Source organism: Cupressus sempervirens, chromosome 5 (assembly GCF_028749045.1).
Source record: "Cupressus sempervirens isolate cs-2001-9-10 chromosome 5, ASM2874904v1, whole genome shotgun sequence".
NCBI classification, from domain to species: domain Eukaryota; kingdom Viridiplantae; phylum Streptophyta; class Pinopsida; order Cupressales; family Cupressaceae; genus Cupressus; species Cupressus sempervirens.
This window is the reverse complement of record NC_143122.1, coordinates 67,377,636-67,404,384: the sequence shown is the minus strand read 5'-3', so window position 1 is coordinate 67,404,384 and position 26,749 is coordinate 67,377,636. Positions and strand designations below refer to the sequence as shown.

General features: G+C 37.9%; 1 protein-coding gene across 1 annotated transcript in view; it reads right to left on the bottom strand.

Annotated features, from left to right (window-relative positions):
• Positions 1 to 4,753: 4,753 nt before the first annotated feature.
• LOC149554580 (DHHC-type zinc finger family protein) overlaps positions 4,754 to 26,749 on the bottom strand; it is a 79,745-nt gene continuing 57,749 nt past the window's right edge. The window contains exons 10-11 of the mRNA XM_089828633.1: positions 5,474 to 5,539; positions 4,754 to 5,351 (exon numbers count right to left, since the gene is read on the bottom strand). Of these exons, the coding sequence (XP_089684759.1) occupies positions 5,177 to 5,351; positions 5,474 to 5,539 (241 nt within the window). The 3' untranslated portion in view covers positions 4,754 to 5,176. The remainder of the gene's footprint in view (positions 5,352 to 5,473; positions 5,540 to 26,749) is intronic.

The window sequence follows — 26,749 nt, the reverse complement described above, 5'->3', positions numbered from 1 at the left end:
TCCCCTTTTTAGCATTCATAGCATGATGTTGTCGTTAGCCTATTTCCCCATAGTCTCGTAGGCTAACCAAGACATTAAAGGGACTTAGAGGCCATTTGGCCTAGATAGTTTCAGTTGCAAGTCTTTTTGAGGGGTTTTGAGGCAACTTTGGGCATACTTACTATTTATAGTAAGTCATCTTAGACATGGTCGGACATTCAGGGGCAGCGGTATGTCGATGGTAATTGTTTAAAATCGACAAGAAGACTCGTTTATCATTGATAAGATTTGTTATGCATTGATAAAACTATTTTATAAAGTTAAATTTAAATATTTAACTTTATTAATGCATAGACTATAGTTTGTGAAAAATATTTAAATTAAAAGAGTCCCCTTTATTTTATAACACATTGGAGACATAAGTTACATAAAAGGAGTTATGTTTTATCTCACATTGAGAAAACGAAGGACGAAGCTCTTGTGAGAACACTATAAAAGAAATGGAAAGAGCTTCTTTTAAGCATGCTTGGAAATATCAAAGAAATTTAAAATTTTTTTGGAGATTGTCTCAATAGTTTGAAGGACGAAATCCCTTCAAGCTGGAAATCTTGACGCCATTGAAAGATATGGTCTTGAGATTCAACAGGGTAGCAATCTGAAAAAGCAGATACGAAAAAGCAATCCAAAAAAGCAGAACCAAAAAAAGCAGGCCGAAAAAACAGTTCAAAAAGCATATCTGAAAAAGCAATTCGAAAAAGCAAATCGGAAAAAGCAAAGCAGAAGGGGCAGCATTGAAGAAAATTATTACAGTCATCTACAACCAGGTTCCTTTATTAGTATTGCTTTTTTAGGTGTTATAAGTTTCAGCTGCAAGTGTGCATTATACCAGCATTATCATTTTGTAATCCATGTAAATGCCAAAAGTCTTGGCCATATTTCATGAGCATTGTATTAGAAATTTCATTGCAAATTAAGAAGATAAATAGTTGCTGGTGTCATTTAAGCAATTCAATATCATTATTTATCAGCTAGTTAGTTTGCATATCAACTATTTGTAAAAATGGCAGTTGGCTATAGGCATTCATTTCTCATGCTTAGATCATATATATGCACTGAATATTGTCAAAATTAGTAGCACACTCATGTTAGGTCATTGTGTAGTCCATTTGGAGTCTTCTAGCACAAGATTCTTATTGATGCAAATTGAAGAAAGAGTCATTTAAAGCCAACTAAAATACTATATCAGTCATACGTCCCTTGCATATGAATTGTTTGATGAAATTCCTTGAGCTTTCATCAGCATTTTTGAGAACAAATTTGAGGAGGGTCATTACAGTGGTATTAGAGCTTGCTTGCGAAGTGTTTGACGAAATGTCAAACCACTATAGTATAAAGATTTTTGGTGTTTGAAGAAGTTATAACCTGTTGGGGTTATTACATCCTTATTGTGCAACCTCCACAATTACAAGTCGAACTCGATCTTCTACCACCCCATAACTAAGTTCACAAGTTTGATCTCCAATCTCCTAATTGTGAATCCCTATATTTGCCACCTTATACCAACCTTCAGTTGAAGTAAGTTATAACCTCAACTTATGCCACTCCATAGCAAGACAAAATGCAAGTCAAATATAAGATTCCAAGTGCTTACATTGACCATCAACACCACCAAAATCAGAAAAAACCCATTCCAATTCCACTTGACAAGACCAAGATCCAAGAATCCCCAAGAGAGATGTCTAAACTTTCAACTTGAGTAAGCAACAACGAAAAATGCACAACTTTACAAGCAAAATGCAAGTTGGAAGAATATCTCTAGATTATCATCAAGTTGGCTTGCAAATGCAGCTATTACATCACCATTAAAATATACAATTGCTTGTAAGTTCATAGTTGATCATCCCTCAAAACTATGAACCTTCAATAAACCTAATCTTCCACACTTTGTGCCACAAACTCACACTTCCACGATCTACCTTGCATTAGCTAAAACTAGAACTACTATGCTACTTATATACAAGATCGACTTATCCAATCTTAAATTCCAAGATAAAGGAAACGTTGTACAACAGATACATTTGGAAGCATAAGATAATCATCAAATGAATAAATTATGTCATGTGAACATTCAAGAGAGTCAACAAAATGTATTACAACATTAAACAATGCACCAACATGCATTGCAAGTCATAAGTATCCATAGCTAGTTGGATCTTGCCAACTTGGTTGTTAGAGCAAGAAAGATAGAATAAGACCAAACCAATCTTAAGAAAACTTTACCTAGAAACGTCAAAACATCATTTGAAGCTAGACATAGGATCACCACGATGCCTAGACCACACCATAATGATCACATCAAAAAACGAGCCCGTTGGATTGATCACAAGCCAAAATAACAAGCAAACTGCTCAAATGAGCAACAAACATATAAACATAAGTATATTTTTTTGGGTGATCTAAGACTGTCAACAACCCAATGATGCTCCTACATCACTACCTAAAACTTATACGAATACTCCAACTATTATTAATCTACCTAGAAAAGTTCCAACAACTTTGTAACATGTTCCTGCACAAAAAAAAAAAGGGGAAAATGGTTAGGTAGAAGGGGTTTACATTGGATAAAGGTATGCAAAAAGATAAATGTTTGAATCACCTTGCATAATCCCTTATGGGCAAAAGTTGAAATCGCTCATATCCATGAAAACTATTTAAAGACTCTTAAGCAATGAGTTGACCTTGAAACATAGATAGAAATCAAGGATACCCTCACAAATTCATGGATGTATGCACACCACTCCAAAATCTTCGAATAGATATGCTTGAAAATCACTAGCGATGCAATTAAGTAAAATGAATGTAGATGGAATAAAGGATCTTCTTACTTTATTAAGATTTCATCTACTTAACCATAATGGGAGACAAATGTACTTCAAAGGAGGCGACTGCCTTTGAATTGACTTGAATGTACTAAATAAACTAGAACATGTACGCTTGCCTTCAAATGTTGAGTCCAATTGCTTTGATGCTTGATTACTCTCCAAATGTCTTGCAACTCCATCTCACATAAAACTTTCCTTGCATAGATGACTCTCTTCCTTCTACTAGACTTTCGACGACAAGCATGCATTTTGCATTTGACAAGGGCAATGGCTCCGCTTGAGCCATTCTTTCTTCATATGGTTGTCCATAGCTAGTTAAATATCCTTATTGCTTGATCTTGATTATAATTTCTGCTTATACTGCAAATTGGTGAATTTATGGAGTCAATCGCTTCCCACAAACACATTTCTCTTCTTGATCTCTTCCTTGTATTAGACTAGGATGACAAACATGCACATTGCATTTGAAAGGGGCAATGTCTCCACTTAACCCACTCTTCATAAGTTTGTCCATAGCTAGTTAAATATCCTTGTTGCTTTGCTCTTGATTATGATATTTGCTTCTATAATTTGGTGGATTTATAAAGTCAATTGCTTTCCACAAACACATTTCTCTCCTTGATCCACCTGTCAAAGACTTAATGTCGAACTTCCCTTTGTTCTTCTCTTTCCTTCAAAGTTACAAGCAATATCTTTATGTCTTGGATTTAGTTGTCAATTATTATTACTAGATCATTATTTCTTAACCTAACCGAACTTCATTATAAAGGAGAACAAACAATTAATAGCATTTCCTATTGCAATGTAGAAGTATAGCAAGAAATACCAAATAATTACAAATGAAGACCGATGCAAACTTCATTTCAAGGTAATATTTATACAATCCTAGACCAAGAAGGATTCTGCACCAAATCAAATTATCTCCCCTTAGTACAAAAAACATTTGTGAAATAGTCTAAAAGTGTCAACAACCATCACCCTTTTGTTTCTTTTGTCACTCAAGTGGATCATAGCACAATTGAGATGAACCCAAGTGTGAAACTTCGCCCATTGCCAAGATGATTCCTACTTCGATATAGATAATTCATACTTCATTTTTCAAATTATCATAACTACCAAATAGAATTTTTATACTTCGTACTTTAAACATTATAGCAGTAATCTATTAATATCTCATGCCAATTGCAAGTGATCCAGAAGTCATTTGGTGGAAGTTTACAAACGCTAACCACATTCAATTCTCAAGAGAACCATGTACGTAAACCAGAATACCAAGCTCGCAGTGTTTAGTGAGACTCACAATTTACTGATTTATTGTAGCCTCCCTCCAGCGCAAAACTTTCAGGAAAAAAAACAGATAAAATGGCATATTTGCTGACAGTTTTTCAATGTTAATCAACTGGCACTTGTAATTTATTGATTTATTGTATCATCTCTCCAGCAAAAAAATGCACAAATAAAGGAGAAAAGCGTACCTATTTATCGTATCTTTCCTCGAAAGGAAAACTTACAGAAGTGAATAGAGGAAAACATGCTGACAAAATTTGTCCAATGTCAGCCATGTAGAGCACACAGTTTGTTCATTTGTTGTAGCCTCTCTCAAGTTGATTACTTTAAAAGAAAAATAGGAAAGCATGCTGACAATGATCATTCAAGGTCAGCCAAGTGGTGATTTGCATGTACTTAGTAGCTTATCTAAGCAATTTATTAAATGAAAACATTTATAAAAACAGAATAACTTATTCTTGTAGATATGGGTTCCTAGCCAAAAGATCAAACCAGCATCTTCTGCAAGGTAGCCACTTTCCTTATTATTGACTACCAAATGCACCTGTGTATTTGATACTGTCTAAAGAAACTGACAATCAGTGAAAAAGGAATTCCTAACCCCGTACAAAATCAATTCTGCTTGCTGAATATCATTACGTTGAAATCTTGTCCGTTACAGACCTGTTGCACACTCTACCAAAATTTCATCTTCTACATCTTACATGGAAAGAATCCAAACTAAATGTATATATGTCACGAGGAACCCTAGGTCAAAGCCCAATGATTGAAAAGACTCTTTGCAGTATTTTGATCTTTCAAAAAAATACAAATTACAAAATGCCCCCAGATCCACTATTCAGTTCCTTTCCTTCAAGCCTTGAAGGGGATCGGTGATAGATTCAAAGCTTGCTTGCAATATTTGCGCTGTATTTTCCTGCAAGAGAAAGAATTTGCTACTTGGGAGAATTTGGAAAACCTTGCAACAGATATCAACCATTGAATACAACTGGTCTGGCAAAACTGGGATCTATTTTCAACACTCCATGTTAGCAACAGCGACAAGACAATATATCACAACATGAGTAGGGCCTTGCCTTTTCTTCCAGCTCCTCTCTTGTAGGCAATGAATCAATTGTATAAAAATCATCCCAAGAGCAACAAAAATTATAAACATTTCTCAATATACCCTTACTAAAGGGATGGACTCTCTCTGGTATGGTCCTGAAAGACAAGTAAATTGAAATGTTAGTAGCTCCCGCTGCAATGCATTTTACTCATCCTTTGTAATGCAGCAAGAAGAATCCTTGCATGTATATATGCAAATTTATAAAATGCATAAATACCTGAGATAATGAATTCGACGCTTTCTAATAAGTTCATATGTTGTTTGGTTTGTGAGTATCAAATACCTGCGGCAAGAAATAAAAGAGAAAAAAATTAAAATTTCTCTGTTTTCTAACTATTTCTCATGTACACAAACACGACAAGAAAAAAAGATTTGCAAGCTCTCCTAATCAAACAAAACAAGAATTCCATGGCTAAGAAATGTTTCTCATGAGATATAAGTATGATACAAATCAGTCTCAAGTTAAACATTATCAGCATGTGATAAAGACATTGCAAAAAGAAGAAAACAATTAGGTTAATGCCCACAGACAAGAAGTCAGTCCATAACTCCAGTTCACAAATCATATGAATATACTAGGCTGCTCTGATATAAGTAGAAATGCCTTTAAATGGTGCGTCTTTGAATGAGCCATGTCCTCTGCTTCTTAAATTCCCATTTGTGGTAAAATTATGTAATTCAACATCTATAATGCAAGAAACAAATAATTGCAATTTAGTTCTGCATTTGCAAATGAACGTCTTTCCTTCAGCACATTTTGATGTTTCTTTTAAAAAGGAAAGCATATATAAAGTACACCCAGGCAGAAAACGAGATAAGAAATATGATAGCTGATTTCTAGTAAGATTACTGGAACCCTATGGGTGTCTGTGCCCAGAGACGGTGGGGTTGCTGAGAATGATGCCAGAGATTAAGGAAAGGTGCAAGAACACGAAAAAATAATAATACAACTCAGGCATAAAAGAAGATCAGCTTCAGAATGAAGAATTTGAGCCTGGACAAATGAAAATCAGTTGCAGGCTCTCACAAAAGAAAAGCAGAAATAAAAATAAGCCCAAGAAAGGCCCATTTACAATAATCCTATAGTATAAACTGTTAAAAAACAAAAAGATTTGAAAAGAAATTACATTTGCATTTGCATCAACTAAATCATAGTTTTCTTCTGCAAAGTTTATTAGTCAAGAAACCCAGATGATGATTTCTGTAAACAATTTCAAAATGAATCAAAGCAATAAATCAGAATACCATTGTTAAACATGAACAGCTTATTAAATAGCTAGCCCATGAAGACAACCATCAGATAGAGATCAACAGCTAATACCAAAGAAAATTATGCTATGATTTACTTATTGACATATACAGAAAATGGAACAAACTCCTCTGAAAAGGAAGCCTGAGCTGGGTGTTTGAATTGATAACCAGGAAATGAATTCTTGAATTGCCAATAAGGGATCTTGTTTATTCTACACAATATACTTACCCCGGAATAAGATCTAACAAACCTGAGCATGAATTTTTAGCCAAGATCAGATTCCTTTGTTGGTCTTGGCCCTTATTTCTTAAAAAGCATGTATCTTAGATGGGTTTTCTGTGGCTTTTTATTTCTTAAAAAGCAATAAATCAGAATACCATTGTTCAACATGAACAGCTTATTACATTGCTAGCCCATGAAGACAACCAACAGCTAATACCAAAAAAAATTATGCTATGATTTACTTATTGACATATACAGAAAATGGAACAAACTTCCTCTGAAAAGAAAGCCTGAGCTGGGTGTTTGAATTGATAACTAGGAAATGAATTCTTGAATTGCCAATAAGGGATCTTGTTTATTCTGCACATTATATTTACCCCAGATTAGGATCTAACAAACTTGAGCCTGAATTTTTAGCCAAGAACAGATTCCTCTGTTGGTCTTGGCCCTTATTTCTATAAAAGCATGTACCTTAGATGGGTTTTCTTTGGCACAAACTACTGTCGGAGCTTTCCACATGAAATTTGCCATGTCTTATTCATAGTAAAATTGTGTAAATCTTGCAATGATAAAAGGTTGTCTTGTTTCAAGAAAATGGTTGATATTTCCACACCATATAAATAATAATAGACAACAAAGGTGTTCTTCAAGAAGTAGAAAGATCACAATTATAGAAGCAGAAATTGGTAAAAGCCTCTGGTTAAAAGCAGATATCCAAAATCCAGCATCTTTCCCATGCCAGTCAGAACCAGCAAGCTTGGTTTAGTCAAAAAACTAGTCCCTCCTTGGTCAAACCACCAAAAATCAGTCTAAGTTGAAAAAACTGCATGTTAAAAGTATGTCATTGAAAAAACTGTTCGTTTGCAAAATGGTGGTGGCTCAGGGTGTTTACCGCCTCAAGTAAAGTGGTTTCACACATAAATAGATAGCAAGGAACGTAACACAATGTAAGACAATGCAATATCAGAGAACTGCTAAAGACTTCATTATGACGAAAAAGCTTACATACAGGCTAAGTCACAAGGTTGAAGACTATGAAGTTCGACAAGGTTCAAAAATTCAAAATTATTCAACATTAAATTCGCTTTATATAATTTATTATAATATTTATTAAAATAAAGTATATCTAATAAATTATTAAAATAGTTTAACATTACAACATAGATTTGTAATCTTTATAAAAGAATATCACATTTAAAAAATAAATACAAATAAAACTGATTTTTTATTTTAAAAATATTAAATTTATAAAACCAAAAATACTAATTTAACAACATCATTTTAAAAACATAAAACATAATGTATTGTTATTCTATTTTTAACTTTAAAAAATAAAAATAAATAAATAAAAAATACTTGAATTTATTACATTTAAGATTACACATAAATTAAAATGATAATGAATAAACTATATTAAATATTAATATTTAGGATAAAAAATTAGTACACTTGAGAATAATAATAAATTTTCTTTAATACTAAATAAATTTAAAAAATCATAACATACAAAGCAAAATACGAATGGTAAAACTATAAAATTTAAAATTATACAAAAATTTAAAATGTCAAATGTTGTTCAAACAATTTATAACACGAGAGTTCTAAGCAGCGACAAGCAGTTTGCAATTGCTCAGCGTCCCCTGAAACTTTCCCTCAGCAGTAGAATGGAGCTCGACAATCACAGTTTTGGCAGGACCAAGAATTTTTGCTAACCCTGAATAATTTCCTTGCTGTGCAAACTGATATAATGAACGACATAAGGAATGTAGGCCAGTAAAAACCACCAAAAAAAGCCTGTAACAAAAATATTTTCTGCTTTTTCAGAATTTCAGCTGAACTGCGAACCCTGTGACACAGCATATAGGTATTCAGACTCTACACAACAATCTTACTCCATAAACAATGATCATGATCCATCTTCCATCCTAGAGAAGTATATATCTAGACCCAAGGGAATGCAAACTGAACTGTCGCAGCCCGTAACTGCCTACCCTTCGGTTACACTAACAACATAACGACAATAATAACAGTGAACAACATTATTCATATTTCCCGACAACATCACACACCCTGAAAAGAGAAGTAGTCTCTAATGACGTAAAACAAGGGAATGATACAACCAACAACTTTACAAGACACAACAAGAAAATCAAGACGGAGGTAGAGAATGTGTCCCTAAAGATGTAGGCTCCGATGGTGGTGTGAGTGATGCCATGAAAGCCTGTAACTCATACACATGCGGCGTCCTCAATTGCAAATCATAGTTGACTACCATCTTCCGCTCCATGGTGTGTTTTACCAACATGGCGACCTCTAAGAGCTTATTTTCCTTCGCTACCACCTCCATAGAATTGGCTAAACAGGACTCCAACATAGCCTTCTTTGCATGAGCCTCCTCCAACTGAGCTACTAAAGCCTCCCTCTTGGCTTCTCATGCCTCCAACTAAGTCCTCATGGTCATCCTTTATACTTCCCATGCTTGCTACTCCCAAACCATATATGTCCTAAGATGAACCAACTCTCCTTGTATTGTCTCTAATTAGCCAACTCCTCCCGAACTGACACAACAGTTACCCGTGCGGTCTCATATATAGAGAAAATGTGCTCTATCCACTAAAGAGTATGGTAATCCTCTTAGAAAAGCCTGCCTAACCTCTCGAATTAGAGCATCCACCTGACTTTCTCTCGCTCTCTTCTGAAAGATCAATCGTCCTTCAAGTCAGTGTCTCTACAGTCAACCATACCTAAGACCATAACATGTTGTAAATACCTAGACACATCCTCCGCATACAAAAGCCAACCTCTCTAACTCTTGGACCACTCCCTCTTGAGCAGAGGCCACAACCCTCCTGGCTCCTACAACCATCTCCTATAGATAGTACTCTAAGTCACCATCCTCAAGCTCCCTTTGAGGCTCTTGTGTATGATCATGCTCCAAAATCTTTGTCAACTATCGCATGGGCACAATGTCTCTCTCTAGGATTCCTGCACAAACTCTATCAAAGTGTGTCGCTCTCGGGAATGCTCCAACTCTAGTTGTCTGATAGGTGAGTTCTCCCCATTAAGATCCACTATCTTGTGACGAGGAGGCAACACCCGTCGAGGAGAGGTGAGGGTTGTCTCAAATGGTGTCATCAATGTCATGTTATACACACTAAGCCAAGAATTCACTATCTTTGTTTTGGCCTCTAGCATAGCACCACTTTCCAATAGTTGTATTTCTCTTGATGACTCATCCACCAGCTCTACTCTCTCTGCCTCTATCTCGACTGCCTCCATCGCCAGTTGTGGCTCTGTAGCTTTTCCTGTAGGCATCGCCACACTCGGTAACTCTCGGTTAGGTGACTCCTCAACCATGGACTCCACTCTAGTCTTTGCCACCTCTAGTACTAGAGGTCCCTCGGCCAACTTTGTCAAGGTGGGAACTCTATACCCCACTACAAGTGTCATACTAACGAGTATCATCATCTAGTCAAACCTAAGAATGGGCGCAATGGTCACCAAGCCCAAAATCGTTGATGGAGTCAAATGACTTGTCTCTAACAAAAGAGTTTGAGCAAATAGAGTAGGGGTGAGTGTAGTCCTTGTGGTCCCAATGGTTGCAGAATCTTCAACCTCGCCCTCTACCACCTTACTACCACCCTCAACCATCTACAAGTTATCTCTAGAGGCACTATAAGTCTCTGCGATAGCCTCCCTACCACTAACTACATCCTTAAGACTCAAAACTCCAAAACCACTTGGCATCTCCTTTGTCCTGCTAGTATAGTCACTATATCCAAATACCTCCAATGCAATATGGGTGGCTCCCCTAGTGCTAGGGTACTTTGTGGCCTTACCTTCAACTTCTAAATGGGTATCTGTTAATGAGTGGCCTCGAGATGAAACTCTATTGCATAGCAAAGCCTATAGAATGTCCAATGCTTGAGAGACATATATTTGTGCCTCCAATCTGCCCATAAAGATGTCCAATTGTACACTATACCATTCATTAAGACAATGTGCATTAGGGCGATATCAGAGGTGCGAATCAAACCAATAAGTCTACTCTTTACCACATCTATGACGCATCACCATTCACTAGGTATCACGAAAATTTTCTTTATACCACGACTCTTAGATGTTAACTGACAATAGAGTCCATCTCTATTGGTTTCAAAGTCCGTAAAACTAACTTTATCCATTTTTCTTTATCCTCTTGAGACATTTTCTTTGTCTTAGTCTGGATCTTTTTCCCATTCCTGGCAAGAATCCCAAACAATCCAATGAAGTCCTTTGTTAAATAACTTCAATAACTAAAGGTGATACTTGTGCCAAGATACTGGAACTTGCTTCGACAATTATGTCTGTTATATGTATCGATCATCATTCTAAGTGCCCCCTAGTAATCTTGGATGCAAAAGATATGCATCTATATGGCCCGATGTACTTATGCCATTCAAATTTGCCCTTTTACAAAATCATCATATGTCATTCCAACAACCATGTTCTGCTTTCCAACCCATTCAAACCTTTGAATTACACAATCTATGGCGTAACGACATCTTTGTGGGCAGCCATTTGAACCTTGACTCTAAGATTCTTGTTATTGATGCTTGCGCCCACTCTACTTGCAACTTTCATGCCGGAAGGTAAAATCTGTGTTTTTTAATCCATGCTCAAACTATTTCACTATGACTATAACTATGTCTTCCAAGTTTTTTTTTACCTCCATGTCCCTGAGTCCATCAATAACAATCTTGTCTTGCATTTTGTCTGATATGGCGAAAAATCAATCAGGGTATGTGTGCAAATTCTTCCCTACATTAACAATTTCAACAACAATCTGCTTCATCATGCCCTTTGTTGAATTTTGCCATGCTTGTTGTGGAATTTACTTATGTCCCTAGTTGCTTACATAACAATCGATCTTTTCATGAACGGCTGAAATCTTTTGTCAACACTCCACTCAATCGTTCCACCTTTACCCTCTTCTATCGTCGTTCAAGACTTCAAATCTACCACTCTTCCTATTATTTCATCAATCTTTTATGTGTATGGCCTCGTACAACATTTTTAATACCTTGGTTTGATGCAATTTTGTTCTCCTTAGCCTATCATATGACCACACCCCATCTCCCTTCTCATTGCGCAATGATGCATTGTTACTTCTGCATTAGTTTCATCGAGTTTATCCCCATACAAAATCCTTTTTGGTTCCTTGGCTAGAATATCAACATACACCCCCTCTAATTTATTCTCATCTTCACCACATTGTAAACTTGAGATGTCTTTATCAGCCCTCTACTCTTTTGTCCTTATCTTTTCAACCGCCATATAGCCTTTTGTGCAGTATGCTTGATCTTTTATATTCCCATATACTGTACAATGTTTTCATGCTACCTCCGTGTGGTTGTATATGCCTCGACATGTATTGTTCTTGCTCTCGTGTGGTCTCCTACCATAAGGCGCGATGATCTTTCTTTTCCTTGCTTGCAATGCAATATGGGTTTATTTTCATCATATGGCGTGGTTATTGGAGGAGCTCGACAAGTAGGCTCCAACACACAGTAGCCCACGATCCCATCGTATGAAAGCCACGCACAACAATATCATTGCCTTGTACAGTCCCACCATATGGTAGCAATTCTCTTTTACACTTTTCTTTTGAATTTTTTTCAGAAAAAGAAAATCCCAATCTACTTTACCTTGTGGCACCTTCCATTGGCTTGGGTCGCCCACCCACCTAAGCCAAAGTTGCACCAATTGCAGAATTAGAAGCATCCACATGGACATGGAACTCCTTGTCCCAATTCTAATATGCCAAAATTGGTGCTCCAACCAGTCTTGTCTTCAACTCTTCAAAATATGCAACTTTTTTCGTCCTCTAAACTTAGGGGTCTCCCTTCCACGTCAACTTGTCTATAGGGTAGGAAACTTGAGAAAAGTTCTTTATAAACAACCTATAATAGCCAATGTGGCCCAAAAATGATTTCACCCCCATGACATCCATGGGAGGCTCAATCTCCACAATCACTCTGACCTTATCAGGGTTTGTTCTTAATTCGGCTTTTAAACGATAAGACACAACAACTTCCCTTATAGGACCATAAACCTGCACTTCTTCAAGTTGAGTGTCAACCTTCCTCTCTGGCACCTCTCCGTACATTCCCAATGGGCTACTAGATGTGTGTCATGTCTATTGTAGATCGACCAATTGTTGAGGAAGGGCTTGAAATTACCTAAAAACATCTTGCCAAAGATGTGCAAGATTATTCTTTGGAACGTCGCATGTGTGTAGCATAGACCAAAGGGAATCCAATTTTATGCGTACACACAATTTTTTACTACAAAGGTTGTCTTCAACTTGTCATCGTCCACATTGAATATTTAATTGTATCTAAAGAACACATCCACAAATGAGTACATGTTGTAATGTCCCCATTCCCCCGATGGAGAGAAACGGTCGAGACAATGGTGTATGGACCTCTGATGTATGTTTACGAATGTTGTATGGTATCAAAAAGGGATGCACAAGAGAATCTGTACGGTGGCAGTGGAGTTGTACGGTGGGAAGCAAAAGGCTGTACAGATGGATGTGTGTGGTCGTACGGTGAGCAAATATTCAAGATTGTCGTACATGAGAATTATGGAGGCCGTACAATGGAGAATGGAAGTCGTACGGTGGAGTAGTAGTAGTTGTATGGTTGCAATTGGAGGTCGTACAATGTAAGGTAGTGGTTTGGAATGGAAGGCAAGAGTCCCTACGAATACGAAAAGTGATTGTAGAACAATTGATGGTATGAATAAACATCGAGATTCAATGCAAATAAACAATAGATGGAATTACACAGAACAAGAGAGTAGAACCAATTGAACACAAGGATAATTCGCAATATGATGGTGTTCCAATTTGCTAGATCCGAGCGAAGTATTACAAGCGACAAAATAGGGTGAGGGTTGAATCCCATCAAAACCAGATTAGCCAAGTAGGGAAGATCTTTCATTTCCAAAATGGTGAACAACAGAGAATCCCAATTGGAATTCGCAGTACAAAGAAATAATCCAAAATGCATACATAAAGGCTACCTACAAGTTGTGCTTAAATACCCGTCGAGAAAACTTTCTGAGGGTCTACAAAGATAGCCGACGGCGACACAAACTATGGAAACAAAACAAAAATGGGTCCGAGATATATTAAATCAATCGGCCCATTAACAATAGTTTGATAAATGATTTATTTTATAATGGTACATTACAGTCCTCCCATCCCAAATTTTGCTTGTCCTAAAGCAAATGTAATGTCAGGTGCTGGAGAATGTGCTCACCCTCTCACATCACATCGTCCAATGTCAAGTGTTTCCAACACACCAAATATTCCTTCACCGTGCAGTTTCGTAGGGTCTTCTCACGTACTTCGATGATCTCGATTGGTTCCAATATAAGCTTTCCTTTTTCATTGAGTGGTGGAAGGTCTGTGGCTATCGTGACATTCTACCCTACAGCCTTCTTCAAGCATGAAACATGAAAGACGTTATGAATACAACTTCCCTCCGAAAGTTCGAGCTCATAAGTGAATTCACCAATGTGACGAACTACGCGATAAGGGCCATAAAATCATGGCTTCAATTTTTCTTTTCCCTTTTCCTTCAATGAGGATTGTCAATATGGCGAGAGCCTGAGATATACCAAGTCCCCTACTTCGAAACTCCTCTCCATTCAGTGTCTGTTGGCGTACATCTTTTGTTGATTTTGTGCCTGTTGTAAGTTTTCCTTCAGGTATCGTAGGATGTCCTGTCCCTCTTGAAGCCAATCCCTTGCCCTTGGTGTGCAACTGTCTCCCAGCACTCTGTCAATGAAGAAGAGGGGTTTGTACCCATACAGAGCTTTGAATGGTGCCATCCCGATGGACACATGTGATACGTGGTATTGTAACAATATTCTCCTCGGTGTATCCACTTGACCCACGCCCATTCTTGTGCCAAAACATAGTTTCGAAGGTAACCTTCAAGCCACTTGTTCACAATTTTCGTTTGTCCATCTCTTTAAGGGTGGTAACTAGTACTTGGTGACAATTCTATCCCTACCAATCGAAACAAATTTGTCTAGAAGATACTGATGAATCGCCCATCTTGATCACTGACAATGTTTCGAGGTAACCCGTGCAAACGAAAGACTTCTCTAAAAAACAGATAGGCAACTTGTGCGGCCTGAAAATCAAAGGGGATGGTGAAGAAATGAGCATACTTTGTCAATCTATCAACCACCACAAAAATACAATCCTCTCCGTTCACCTTGGGAAGCCCCGTTATGAAATCCATCGAGATACTTTCCCACTTATGTTTTGGAATTGGTAGAGGTAGTAGTAACCCGGTAGGTAGAGTATGTTCGGATTTGTTCTACTAGCAGATCACACACTCTCTTACATACTGCAATACGTCTCCTTCAAGTCTTTTCCATGAAAACCTCTCCCGAAGACTTCTGTAAGTTTTGAGGAAGCTTGGGTGTCCTGCCAAGGGGAGTCATGTACTTCAAGATTTTCTGCTTCAATTTGGATTTCGGTACTAAAAATATTTGATTCTTATAGTAGATGATGTCAACCACCACTTTTAACCGATCATCCTAGGTGTTGCCATCCATTAGCTCACAGGCAAATGTGTTTTTGGAATATTCTACCGACAAATGTGCCATCCAGTTAGCTGAAATCTAGTTTAGTGAGCAGATGGTAGGTTTCCTAGACAAGGCATCTGCAACCACATTGTTCTTTCCTTTCACATATTCAATGTCAAAATCAAAAGCCTGAACCTTGCTTACCCATTTTTGTTGCCTCTCGTTCAAGTCCTGTTGCTCCAAAAAAATCTCAAACTATTGTGATCCGTACGGAAAACAAACTTGGTACCCACCAAATACTGCTGAAACTTGGTTAGTGCATATACGATGGCCAACATTTCTTTGTCGTAGATGGAATATGAGCATTTCGTTTGTGTAAGCTTCCTCCTTTCATAAGCTATGGGGTGTCTGTCTTGCATCAATATTGTGCCAATGCCTTCTCTAGATGCATCGCACTCCAGAATGAACGGTCGAGTGAAATCAGGTAATGCAAATACAAGACAAGTGCTCATTGCCTCTTTCAGCTTGTCAAAAGTGAGTTGTGCCTTTTCATTCCACTGGAAAGACCCCTTCCTTGTCAGATCCGGTAAGGGTGTGCTGAGCTGAAAGAATCTTTTAATGAACCTTTGATAATAACTACACAATCCGAAAAACACTCGCAAAAATGTGAGTGATTTTGGGGGAGGCCAATCAAGGATAGCCTGAATCTTCTCCTAATGAACTTGAACTCCATATTTACTGACAACATGCCCCAAGTACAATATTTATGTCATACCGAATTCATACTTGGATTGCTTGGTGAACAAAGACTGCTCCTTTATGATCCTTAGGACTTCATCCAGATGCTTCAGGTGCTCCTCCCATGTCTTGCTATAAATAAGATTGTCAAAAAATACCAATAAGTACTTACGCAATTGTTTGTTGAAGATGCGATTCATACATGATCATAATGTAGCAGTTGCATTTTTCAATCCGAACGGCATGACCAAAAACTCATAATGCCCGTAGTGACAACAAAAGGCCGTCTTTTCCACATCTTTCTCATGCGAATTTGATGGTATCCGGAACAGAGATCTATTTTCGAAAAATAGACTGCACCATGTAATTCATCCAACAACTCATCTACCCCTGGAATGGGATATCTATTCTTTATTGTTTTTTTGTTCAATGCATGGTAGTCCACACACATGCGCATCGTCCTGTTCTTTTTGACCAAAACTACTGATGACACGAAGGGGATGGAACTAGGACGGATCCATCCTTTCTCTACCAGTTCTTGAATCGTCTTTCCAATCTCATCTTTGAATTTCTTAGGATGGCAGTAAGGTGTGGCTATGATCGGCTTGGCTCCTGCTTCCAACTCAATAGTGTGTTCAAATCCTCGATGAGGCGGTATGCCAGGAGGAATGTATATAAAAACTTTATCATGTTTACTTAAAATATTTTGAAGAACATCATCCTGGGGAGGTGTCCGTTGCCCTTTTATAGGTTCTGTTGAAACAAAACAATGTGCATCCCAAGCAACGTCATCACGCCGAAAAATTGCCTACATCCAATGCGCAGAAACTTCCTTCGCACCCTCATTTGCCATTCCTCGGAGAACAACCTTCTTTCCATCGACAACAAAAGTGAAATCCATCCGTTTGAAGCTCTGAGTGTATTCATCAAGCGTCTCCATCCATTGCATGCCCAAAATAACCTCCATGTCATCAAGGTCCACTATGAAGAAATCCTTGATCACCGTGTGATCTGCCATTGTGATACTTAGCTGAGGAACAAGGTGTGTGCAAGGCAGAAGAGTCCCTCCAGTAACCTTGACCTGAAATCCTGCGTGCGTCTCCAAAGGTAGACCTCTTCGCTTCACCAGAGATGAGTTTATGGAGTTTAGAGTTGCTCCTCTATCGAACATCACCATAACCCTTTCTCCTTGAAGGGTTCCCCGTACACGAAAAACTATGCACCTCAGGCTACTAGCTAGAGTGATAGTTCCCCCGCAGCGTACCAATGTTGCAACTCTTTCCATGCGGTTCAAACTAACCATGTTGGTATCTTCAGTGGGTGTTTCTTCCTGTTCATCCTCAACATCGAATGCGATCTCAATGTAATGGATCTTCCCTTTTTCGAGGCATCTATGACCCGGTTCCCAAGGTCCCTTGCAATTGGAACATAATTTCTTTCTTCGGAGCTCCTGTCTGGTGGCTTCGTCCAACGACTTCTTGGGCAGAGATTTATTATCTCTGTCCCTCGAAAACATCAGCGGTTTGGAATGTGAGTAACTTCGCGAGGATGATGTCGATGATGATGCCATACTCTGTGCCTTCTTAATGGCCTCCGATAGGGTGGTAGGATTGAACCCCTTTACCCACCCATTCAGTGGTTCTGTCAATCCATCCATGAAGAGTACTACCCATCTTCTTTCAAAAATATCCGTGATCAAAACAGACTTTCTGAAATTCTGCAATGTACTGGTCGACCGATCCAATTTGTCTCAGCTGTGCCAAATCTTTGAAATTGAGTTCCGGATCTTTACCATCAAATCGATCTATTAATCTCTCAGTGAATTCCGCATGAGTATTTATTTGATCATGCCCTAGTGTGATGGTGTTGTGATGCCATCATTCATGCGTAACTCCCTCCAAGTGCAATGCCGCAAATTTAATTGCTTCTTCTGACATGAGATTAAGCTGGAAGTAAGTATCGGCCTTCATTACCCACGACCCCATGGATATGGATCCAAATCTGTCAAATGGAGACAAATTTACTTTACTCAACTTCCTTCTGAGATCATCATTAAAATATCCTCTGTTTTCACTTCCGGAATATCTCATTCTCAGATCTACATAATCTTTGTAGGATATATCTTCCTCAAAATTCGCATTCATCCAATCTTCCCTCAACTGTTCTTGCATTTCTTCAAAGGTTGGTTGTTTCCCTCCGTATGGTGGAAAAGATGGCATGGAAGGTCGAGAGCGTACTGGATGAGGGTTTGCTTTACCAAATACCAAGTCCACATTGTGTCCATTTTGTTCACCAGATATTTTATTGTTTGCCAACTTCTTGAGAGTTTCTTCCATGAGTTGTTGAGTATCATTGATTTGTGCCTGATTCCTCGCAAGCTTCCTCAGTAGTAAGTTCGGCAGTTATGGGTTCTGGTCCAACAGCCATTCTATCAACGAAATGGGTTCTTCTTCTCTTCCAGCTATAAACTCTCATTCACTGTCCACAGGCTGGCAGGATCAAAGCTTTGATACCACTATAATGCCCCCGTTCCCTTGACGAAGAGGAAACAGTCGAAACAATGGTGTACGGCTTCTAATGTATGTTTACAGACACTGTATGGTATCAAGGAGGGATGCACAAGAGAGTCTGTACGGTGGCAGTGGAGCCGTACAGTGGGAAGCAAAAGGCCGTAAGGAAGGGATGGGTGTGTGGTCATATGATGGGAAGCAAAAAAATCCATACAAAGGGATGTGTGTGGTCGTACAATGAGCAGATGTTCAGGACTGTCGTACAGGAGAATTATGGATGTCGTACGATGGAGAATGGAAGTAGTACGGTGGAGTAGTAGTAGCTGTATGGTTGCAGTTGGAGGCCATACAATGTAAGGTAGTGGTTTGGAATGGAAGGCAAGAGTCCGTACAGATACGGAAAGTGATTGCAGAACAATTGATGGTATGAACAAGCAACAAGATTCAATGTAGATAAACAATAGATGGAATTACACTGAACAAGAGAGTAGAACCAATTGAACACAAGGATAATTCATAATATGATGGTGCTCCAATTTGCCAAATCCGAGCGAAGTGTTACAGGCGACAGAATATAGTGAGGGTTGAAACCCACCAAAACTAAAATAGCCAAGTAGGGAAGATCTTTCACTTCTGCAACGGTGAACAATAGAGAATCCCAACTAGAATTCACAGTACAAAGAAATAATCCAAAATGCATACATAAAGACTACCTACAAGCCGTGCTTAAATACCCGTTGGGAAAACTTTCTGAGGGTGTACAAAGATAGCCGACAGCGACACAAACTATGAAAACAAAACAAAAAGGGGTTCGAGATATATTAAATCAATCAGCCCATTAACAATAGTTTGATAAATGATTTATTTTATAACGAAACATTACACATCTCATGTCGAACAACCTCCTCTGGGATGGTATCTATAAAATGGTATTGGGAAGGGATCCTTCGTGATGACGTCATTAAGGCACCTAAAGTCAACACAAATTCTGATTTGATCGGCTTTCTTTTTCAATGATATTACAATCGAAGGCACCCATTAGCTTGTCTACACCTAGAATCCCCTCATCTACCCAATTGCATAGTTTTTATTCATTCTATAGGGCCTTTTTCATCCAAGTACCAGAGGAATGCAGTGTACACACAACCATGGCTTTACTCCTTTGAGATCTTTGTAAGTTCATGCAAATACATCCTTATACTTTAGAAAAATCTTGAATGTTGCAGACTTTGATAGGGGATTCCAATCATCCACTACAAGTAGGTTATGTGGGTTTGCTTGATCTCCTAGATTCATGATCATTAAAGAGGGTTCTTTATACTTCATTGCTTTCTTTGTATCAAACTTGTACGTTGAGGTCTCATTCACACGGGCCTCCCCATCCTTGTATTCCCCATACTCCGTCGCAACCCTTGTTTGGCTTCCTCCACCTCCAACATGTAGTTGTGGAAAATCTCGTAGTCTTCCATCTTCCAATGGAAGAATTGATTAAGTGAATCAATTTCATCCTTTGAATACTCTTCGAGTTCCAAAACCCCTCCGTCGTTCAACTCCATTCAACTCCTCCCTTCATCAACTCTGCTATTCTCTCCATTTGACTCCGACTCAAAGGAGTATACAAGCTCTTCTTTCACCATTTGGGTAAGAAGATCAATGACAAATTTGCACCCTTTGCTTTCTATTGAAAAAATGTTCTTTCAATTATGATTTACCCTTGTTGCAACAAGCCACCCACTACCAAGAATGGCATTGTATCCTTTTTTCTTGAGAGAGATTACAACAAATTCTAGGTCAAATGGTTGTGCCTTGTTGTGCCATGAGTGTTCTAAGGGGTTTGATTACATGTTGGTCTGCACCCAGTAGGTTAAAGGTTAGAGACCAGAGAGTTGGTCTCCCCAATTTTCTCCATGTCTTTTCAGGAAGTAAATTTACTCTAATCTGTTCTCTACTATGGTATCTATCAAAATAGTTCCTCCAAGGATACCCAACTCAACAACTGCAAGGTGTTAGCTAATGATCATTACAAGCAACATTGGATCCATTGTAGACCCACACGGAACATTTGTATGTTGTGTGGTGTTGGTTTGTACAAAAAATCCACTAGGAACATATGTACATTGTGTGGTGTTGGAGAAGGTACTCTACAATGTTATTTGTAACTAAAGCATAGTGTAAAGGTGGTCTTGATCTTTAATGGGTACCTCCATGTGTAACATTTGCCTTAGTATGTTTTGTTCAACTTCCGCCCTTTCAAAAGTACCTATCATCTCGTATGTTTCTTTTTGTGCCCTCATTTGTTTTTTGATCTCCTCCCTGGCTTCTCATATCCTCTACTTCACAATACGCGGGTCAAGTTAGGTGGCTTGTCTTACTAGTGCCCAAGTGACATCCAATACTTCACTCCCTTCCATGCTGAGCAAGTTTGCATTAGGTTTCAGGCAATTCGTTTCTTCATAGTCCCTGGGGTGACACCATCAACACAACTTTTGTAAGGTGTCTTCATTTTGGCAATTTCAGGCAAAGTGATCCCACTAGTTACAAGCCTAACATTGTATCATCAATCATCCCTTGGCATCATATTATCCAACTTCAGTTAGCATTACTATTGTTATTATTACCTCAAAATCCACGCCAATTATTCTGAAACTTGCCAAATGATGTGTTATTGTTGATGGGCTAAGAGGCACTTACTGCACTTGATGTGGACAATTGCTCCGTTATGAGGAGCACTTGTTGGCTCCTTAATTTTTATTGTATGGGCATTCATTAGTGGAATGATTGATAACTTGGAAAATGTCGCAAAAATCCTTTTTTGGATAAAACCCTTTTGTGTGCTCCTTCTCCTTGCACTCGATGCATCACAACTCTCCTTCATTGGTCCTACTTGAGCTCCCTTTCATTTCTTTAAACTTCTTCATTCACTCTATATCCTTCTAGAGGGCTTGGACCTTCTTACTTGACTCCTTTTCGTTGCTAGTCTCCTTGGACGAGTCCTCACTATTGGAAGAGGATTTGTTCTTTTTCTTCCTTGAAGATTTGTCCTCACTATCCAAATCTATGGCTCTGTCGTAAATGTCAACGTACAACGTAGGGGGTACTATCTTCATCTTTTTCCTTGGTGAAGGCTTGAGTCCCTCAAGGAACCATTTCTTCTTCAATCAGTTAGTAGGTTGGTTGTCCATCTTCCCCAACAATTCTTGAAGCCTCCAGTTGTACACTTGTTTTGTTCTTCCCTTGCTTCGTACTACAGATTTCAGCTATTGTTTCATTGTCATTCTGAAGCAAGCAAAACCCAATTTAAAATTCTTTCCTTGGGTTGTCCCACACATTTATGTTTGCTTTGTCCATATACCATTAGATGGCATCTCCGCAAAAGATTGTTGGGAACTGTTGGACCCATTTGTCCTTGCCACTTGCTCCATTTGCCAACCAAATTGTTTCATAGGTATGACAATGCCTTATAGGATCCTCCTTCCCATTGCCAATAAATTTTGATAGTTTCTACTTTTGTGACGATATGTTTCTACTTATGTTACCTCCGGTTAGTTGCGCTCACAAATTGGGTGGGTGGAGCCTAACAGGTTGTGCTAACTACCGTGCCCTAGTGTCCTTCTAACACTCCTAGTTGCATTGGTATCCTCGTCACTCTTGTCTTCGGCTTTCTCCCCTTCATTCCTTTGGACTTCCCTCCCCTTTGTATGAGGTGTAAGGGTTAACGAACCAATTCTTGGTCTCTTCTATCAAGTCATCCCTACCATGCTTCTAGCCATATTCTTCCCTACAATGCTCCTGGCGATGTTCCTCCCTACCCTACTCCTTGTATTGTTCTTTGTTTTCTTCTTCACCTGCCTCAACACCAGCTTGGTTCCTCCCACCCTTCTTCTCGTAGTCCTTTGACAGGTCTCCTCAATCCACTCCTTCGTTTTTCCTATTGTTGCAGTGTTAAGGCCCTCAGAATGGCCTCACAATCGTTTATATTTAGTTTTCTATTTTTATCTTTGATCAGCAAGTTTGACATTTATTACTTGTCATGTATGAAATGTAATAGAACATGATATATAAAAGACCACCCAATGCTTTGTATTAATTCATCAATTGTGTACAATATATGTCAACAATATCATAGAACCGTAACAATACCAATGCTCTATTATGTATCTATCTTTATTTGGGAGGTTTAATTAAATTGCTTCCATTTGGTTTCGTCCCATTCCTCTTCCCCTTCCTAATTTTTTTGGCATTTATTCTCTTTGTAGGCTTGGAAGACTTGTTGTCATTTGTTTTTGCGATTAACCTACTCATGACGGTTCAGGAAAGCAAGGAAAGTTTGTGCCAAAAGTCAAGGGAGACAACACATTAACCAGTCCACTATAGGACTCACTATGATGGCACTCCACACAACACTTTCCGACACCTCTTCTTGTGTGGTTTCCCTCCTGATGTATGTTTTAATCAATGCCTGCAGCAATGCCAACTTCTTCATTAATGCCAAAATAGCTTACATACAAGTATTAAGACCCTACATGACAATCTTACTTTTAAAAATAGTTATCAGATTAGAGATAGAGGATTTTTTATTTTTTATTTCTTCTTTCAATGGGTAGTGACAGAAGTGTCTATTGATTTGATCTCCTTTCAATCTAATGTCAATGCTCCTTTGCAGATTTATATGAGAGAACAAGGCTCCCAATCTGTAAGTATGAATTGTTGCTTGTAACTAGGAATATTAATCTCTGCAATAACTTGTAATAGCACTTATCAATTTCTGTGTTTTCCAAGATGCAACTATGATCAATATTTATGTATCTTATGGGGACATGACTCACATAGAGATGTGTCTTTACATGAACATGGTTCATGTAGGGACATGTCCCTATGTGAGGCATGTTCACACACCAATCAGTGCACACGATTCATAACAACAATGTATTACACTGATATTTCTATCAGGATTTAACTGTATAGTATTTAAGTCAAACTTATTTATCCAATGAGTGCTAAGTGTTCCATTTATTCTCATGAGAGATGGGATCATGTGAATCACTATTCATGAAACATGGCTCAATGAGTTTGACTCAAATACTACATATTTAAATCCCGATAGCAATATCACAATTTGACTTGTTGTGGAAAGTATCTCCTACTTATCAGTTGATGAACTTAAGGGGCTTTCTAATGAATAGTTCATAAGGCACAACACGTGGTGAAGGTTTTGCAAATGGGGTTGCAAGTAGAGTGGGTTTAACCATGAAGGAAACTTCATACTTAAGTGCACTCAAGCTGGAGTAGTACTGGGATGGGTGACTTCCTGGGAAGTCTCGATGCTTCACCTCTATGAGCATCACCTAGATCCAATGAGTGCTAAGTATTTAATTTATTCTCAAAAGAGATGGGTTTGTGTGAATCGCTACTCATGAAACATGGGTTGGTGAGTTTGGCTCAAATACTACACAATTAAATCCTGATAGCAATATCGCAATTCGACTTGCTCTAGAAAATATCTCCTACTTATCAATTGATGAGCTTAAGGGGCTTTCTAAAGAATGGTTCATAAGGCACAACACTTGGTGAAGGTTTTGCAAATGGGGTTACAAGCAGAGTGAGTTTGACCATGGAGGAAATTTCATAGTTAAGCGTGCTCAAGCTGGAGTAGTACAAGCCCGGTGATTCACCTTTGTGAGCATCACCTGGATCCAATGAGTGTTAAGCGTTCCATTTATTCTCATGAAATGGGTTTGTGTAAATCACTACTCATAATACTTATATTCATTAGTATTGTATTGAGTTTGATACTAGCATTCATTTGTACTGTATCGACTTCATACAGACAATAACTTTATCGATTTTGCAATTTGATAATCTGCAATAAATAATCAGTGATTATTATTATATATTTATTAAAAAAGGAATAATACATGAAGAATATATATTAATATTTCATATAAGAATAAAAAAGAAAGGATAGATAACAGGAGTTCACTCAAGTATTTAATTTCATCGTTTTGGACTTGTCCCGACTGAAGATACAAATCATAGACACTTACGCCATACGCAGATCATGATCTGTCTTCCATCTGAGAGAAGTACATAGATAGACCCAAAGGGGTGCAAGATGAACCATCGCAACACATAACTGCCTACCCCTCAGTTGCACTAACAACATAATTACATTAATAACACTTATAACATTATCATGATTTCCCAACAACAAAGGGTTTAGCAATTTTTAATTTTCTGTGTTTTTCTATTTTGTTAAAATATAGTGGATCTCTAATAGATAAACAATCACAAATAATTGTAGATAAGTTCTGAATTAAATTATGCAGAATATAAGTACTTATCTCTGACTGTGACTTGCAGCAAAAATTTTAACAGTCTTCCTCCTTCAGCAATGGTTAAAGCTCTGGATCACTGTATAACAAAAATGGTGAAGGTGATAACAATAATATTAAACAGTACTGATATTTTCCTGCAGGTACTCAGATGCCTTGAATCGATACTTTTCCCTGTGGCAGTGAATGAGTATATATATATATATATGCGGTGAGAGACATGACTCCGAAGAGTCATGTCTCTATGTGGCCCAAAAGCCATGTAGGGACATGCCTCTTCGGAGGCATGTTAGTTAATAACAACTGCCCAAAACATGTTTATAAGCCGTTGCCCAATAACAACTCAAGGGCCCGATAATGATCAATACATAATTAAGGCAAAGCACTGGGTATGAAACCCAATATAAGCAATATAATAAGTCGCTGATAATATGAAGCCCAACCAATATAAGTTGGTCAACAATATGCTTACTTAACTGTCAATAATTCAGATGTATGACAGAGATATATGTATACATATATGTATGCATACGTCAGTATGGATATATGTACGTATGCATATATCTCTGTGATGCATATCAGACAGTGGTAGCATAATTCTGATGTTTATATCTCTGTAATGTATAGCAGATAGCAGTAACAAAATACAGATGCTTATATCTCTGTGATGCATAGCAAACAGTGGTAGCATAAGAGATTCATGTTTTGCTTCTTCTGACGCTAAACATTAACATATTTTAGACCCATTTATTGAGTTCCATTTATGCTCTCAGCTTGATGCATTGTTGTCATATAAGTGTAAAGCCACTTATGATCAACTCCTGCAAATAGTCAAATTGAAGATGACAGATGCATGTCTGTACCAAAACCATCATTGGGATGACACATTCAAGAAAAATAGCAGCTAGCCCAGGATATGACTTCTGGATATCCTTCCCAGGCTGAGTCTTTATACATCACTTATTTTTCAGAAACTATCAATATGAATGACAATCTCATTACTGAAGTGCATATTATTGATTAATTTTTGTCTTCTACAAAACCCACCATCAAAAAGGGAGAATCAAGAAAACAGAATCTGGCCGAAGCTACTGCTAGGGGTTATAGCCCAAGTACAAGTTCTCCAATGTCAATGGCAATTTCCTTTGCAGAAATTGGGGGTATGATAACAATTTCCTTTGTTAGTTTTGTACTGTTAGTATGGCACTTAGATTTTTTGCCAACCAAACTTATGACGAATCTGAGAGATTAAATTTATGTTACAGCAATATAGCAAAAATAACATGCACCGATAGTAGACCAAGTGCTTGGGAAAATGCATCAAATCCTAAATTCATATGTGAATGAATGAAGAATCAAGAGAGAAATCATAATCACTAGACAAATGAGAGCTCCTAAAGCACTAAGGGCCCGTTTGGTTGCTGGAATATAATCAGAATAGGAATAGGAAATTAGAATATGATTTGTATTCTTTGTTTGGTGCATGGAATAGGAATAGAAAATAAGAATACGTATTCTCATTTTAGCCTCAAAATGAGCTTTTGTCCATTCCAAAAAATACCTGTAATTGGAATTGCTATTCTTGCATTCATTTTAACTTTTTCAAATTTGATTAAATTTTCAAATCCGCTTTGAGCTGGGGTGAGCACTGGAACTTTGTTTTCAATATTTTCAAATATTTCAGCAATTTTTCAATGGCGCCGATTGCATCTTCAGAAATATTTTCAAATGGCGCTGATTGCAAGTTAACCCTATTCCAATTTAAGCTTGCATAACCAAACAAGGGATAAACAAGATTGGATTGCATTTTTCCATTCCTATTCTTCATTCTCCATTCTTATTCATATTTT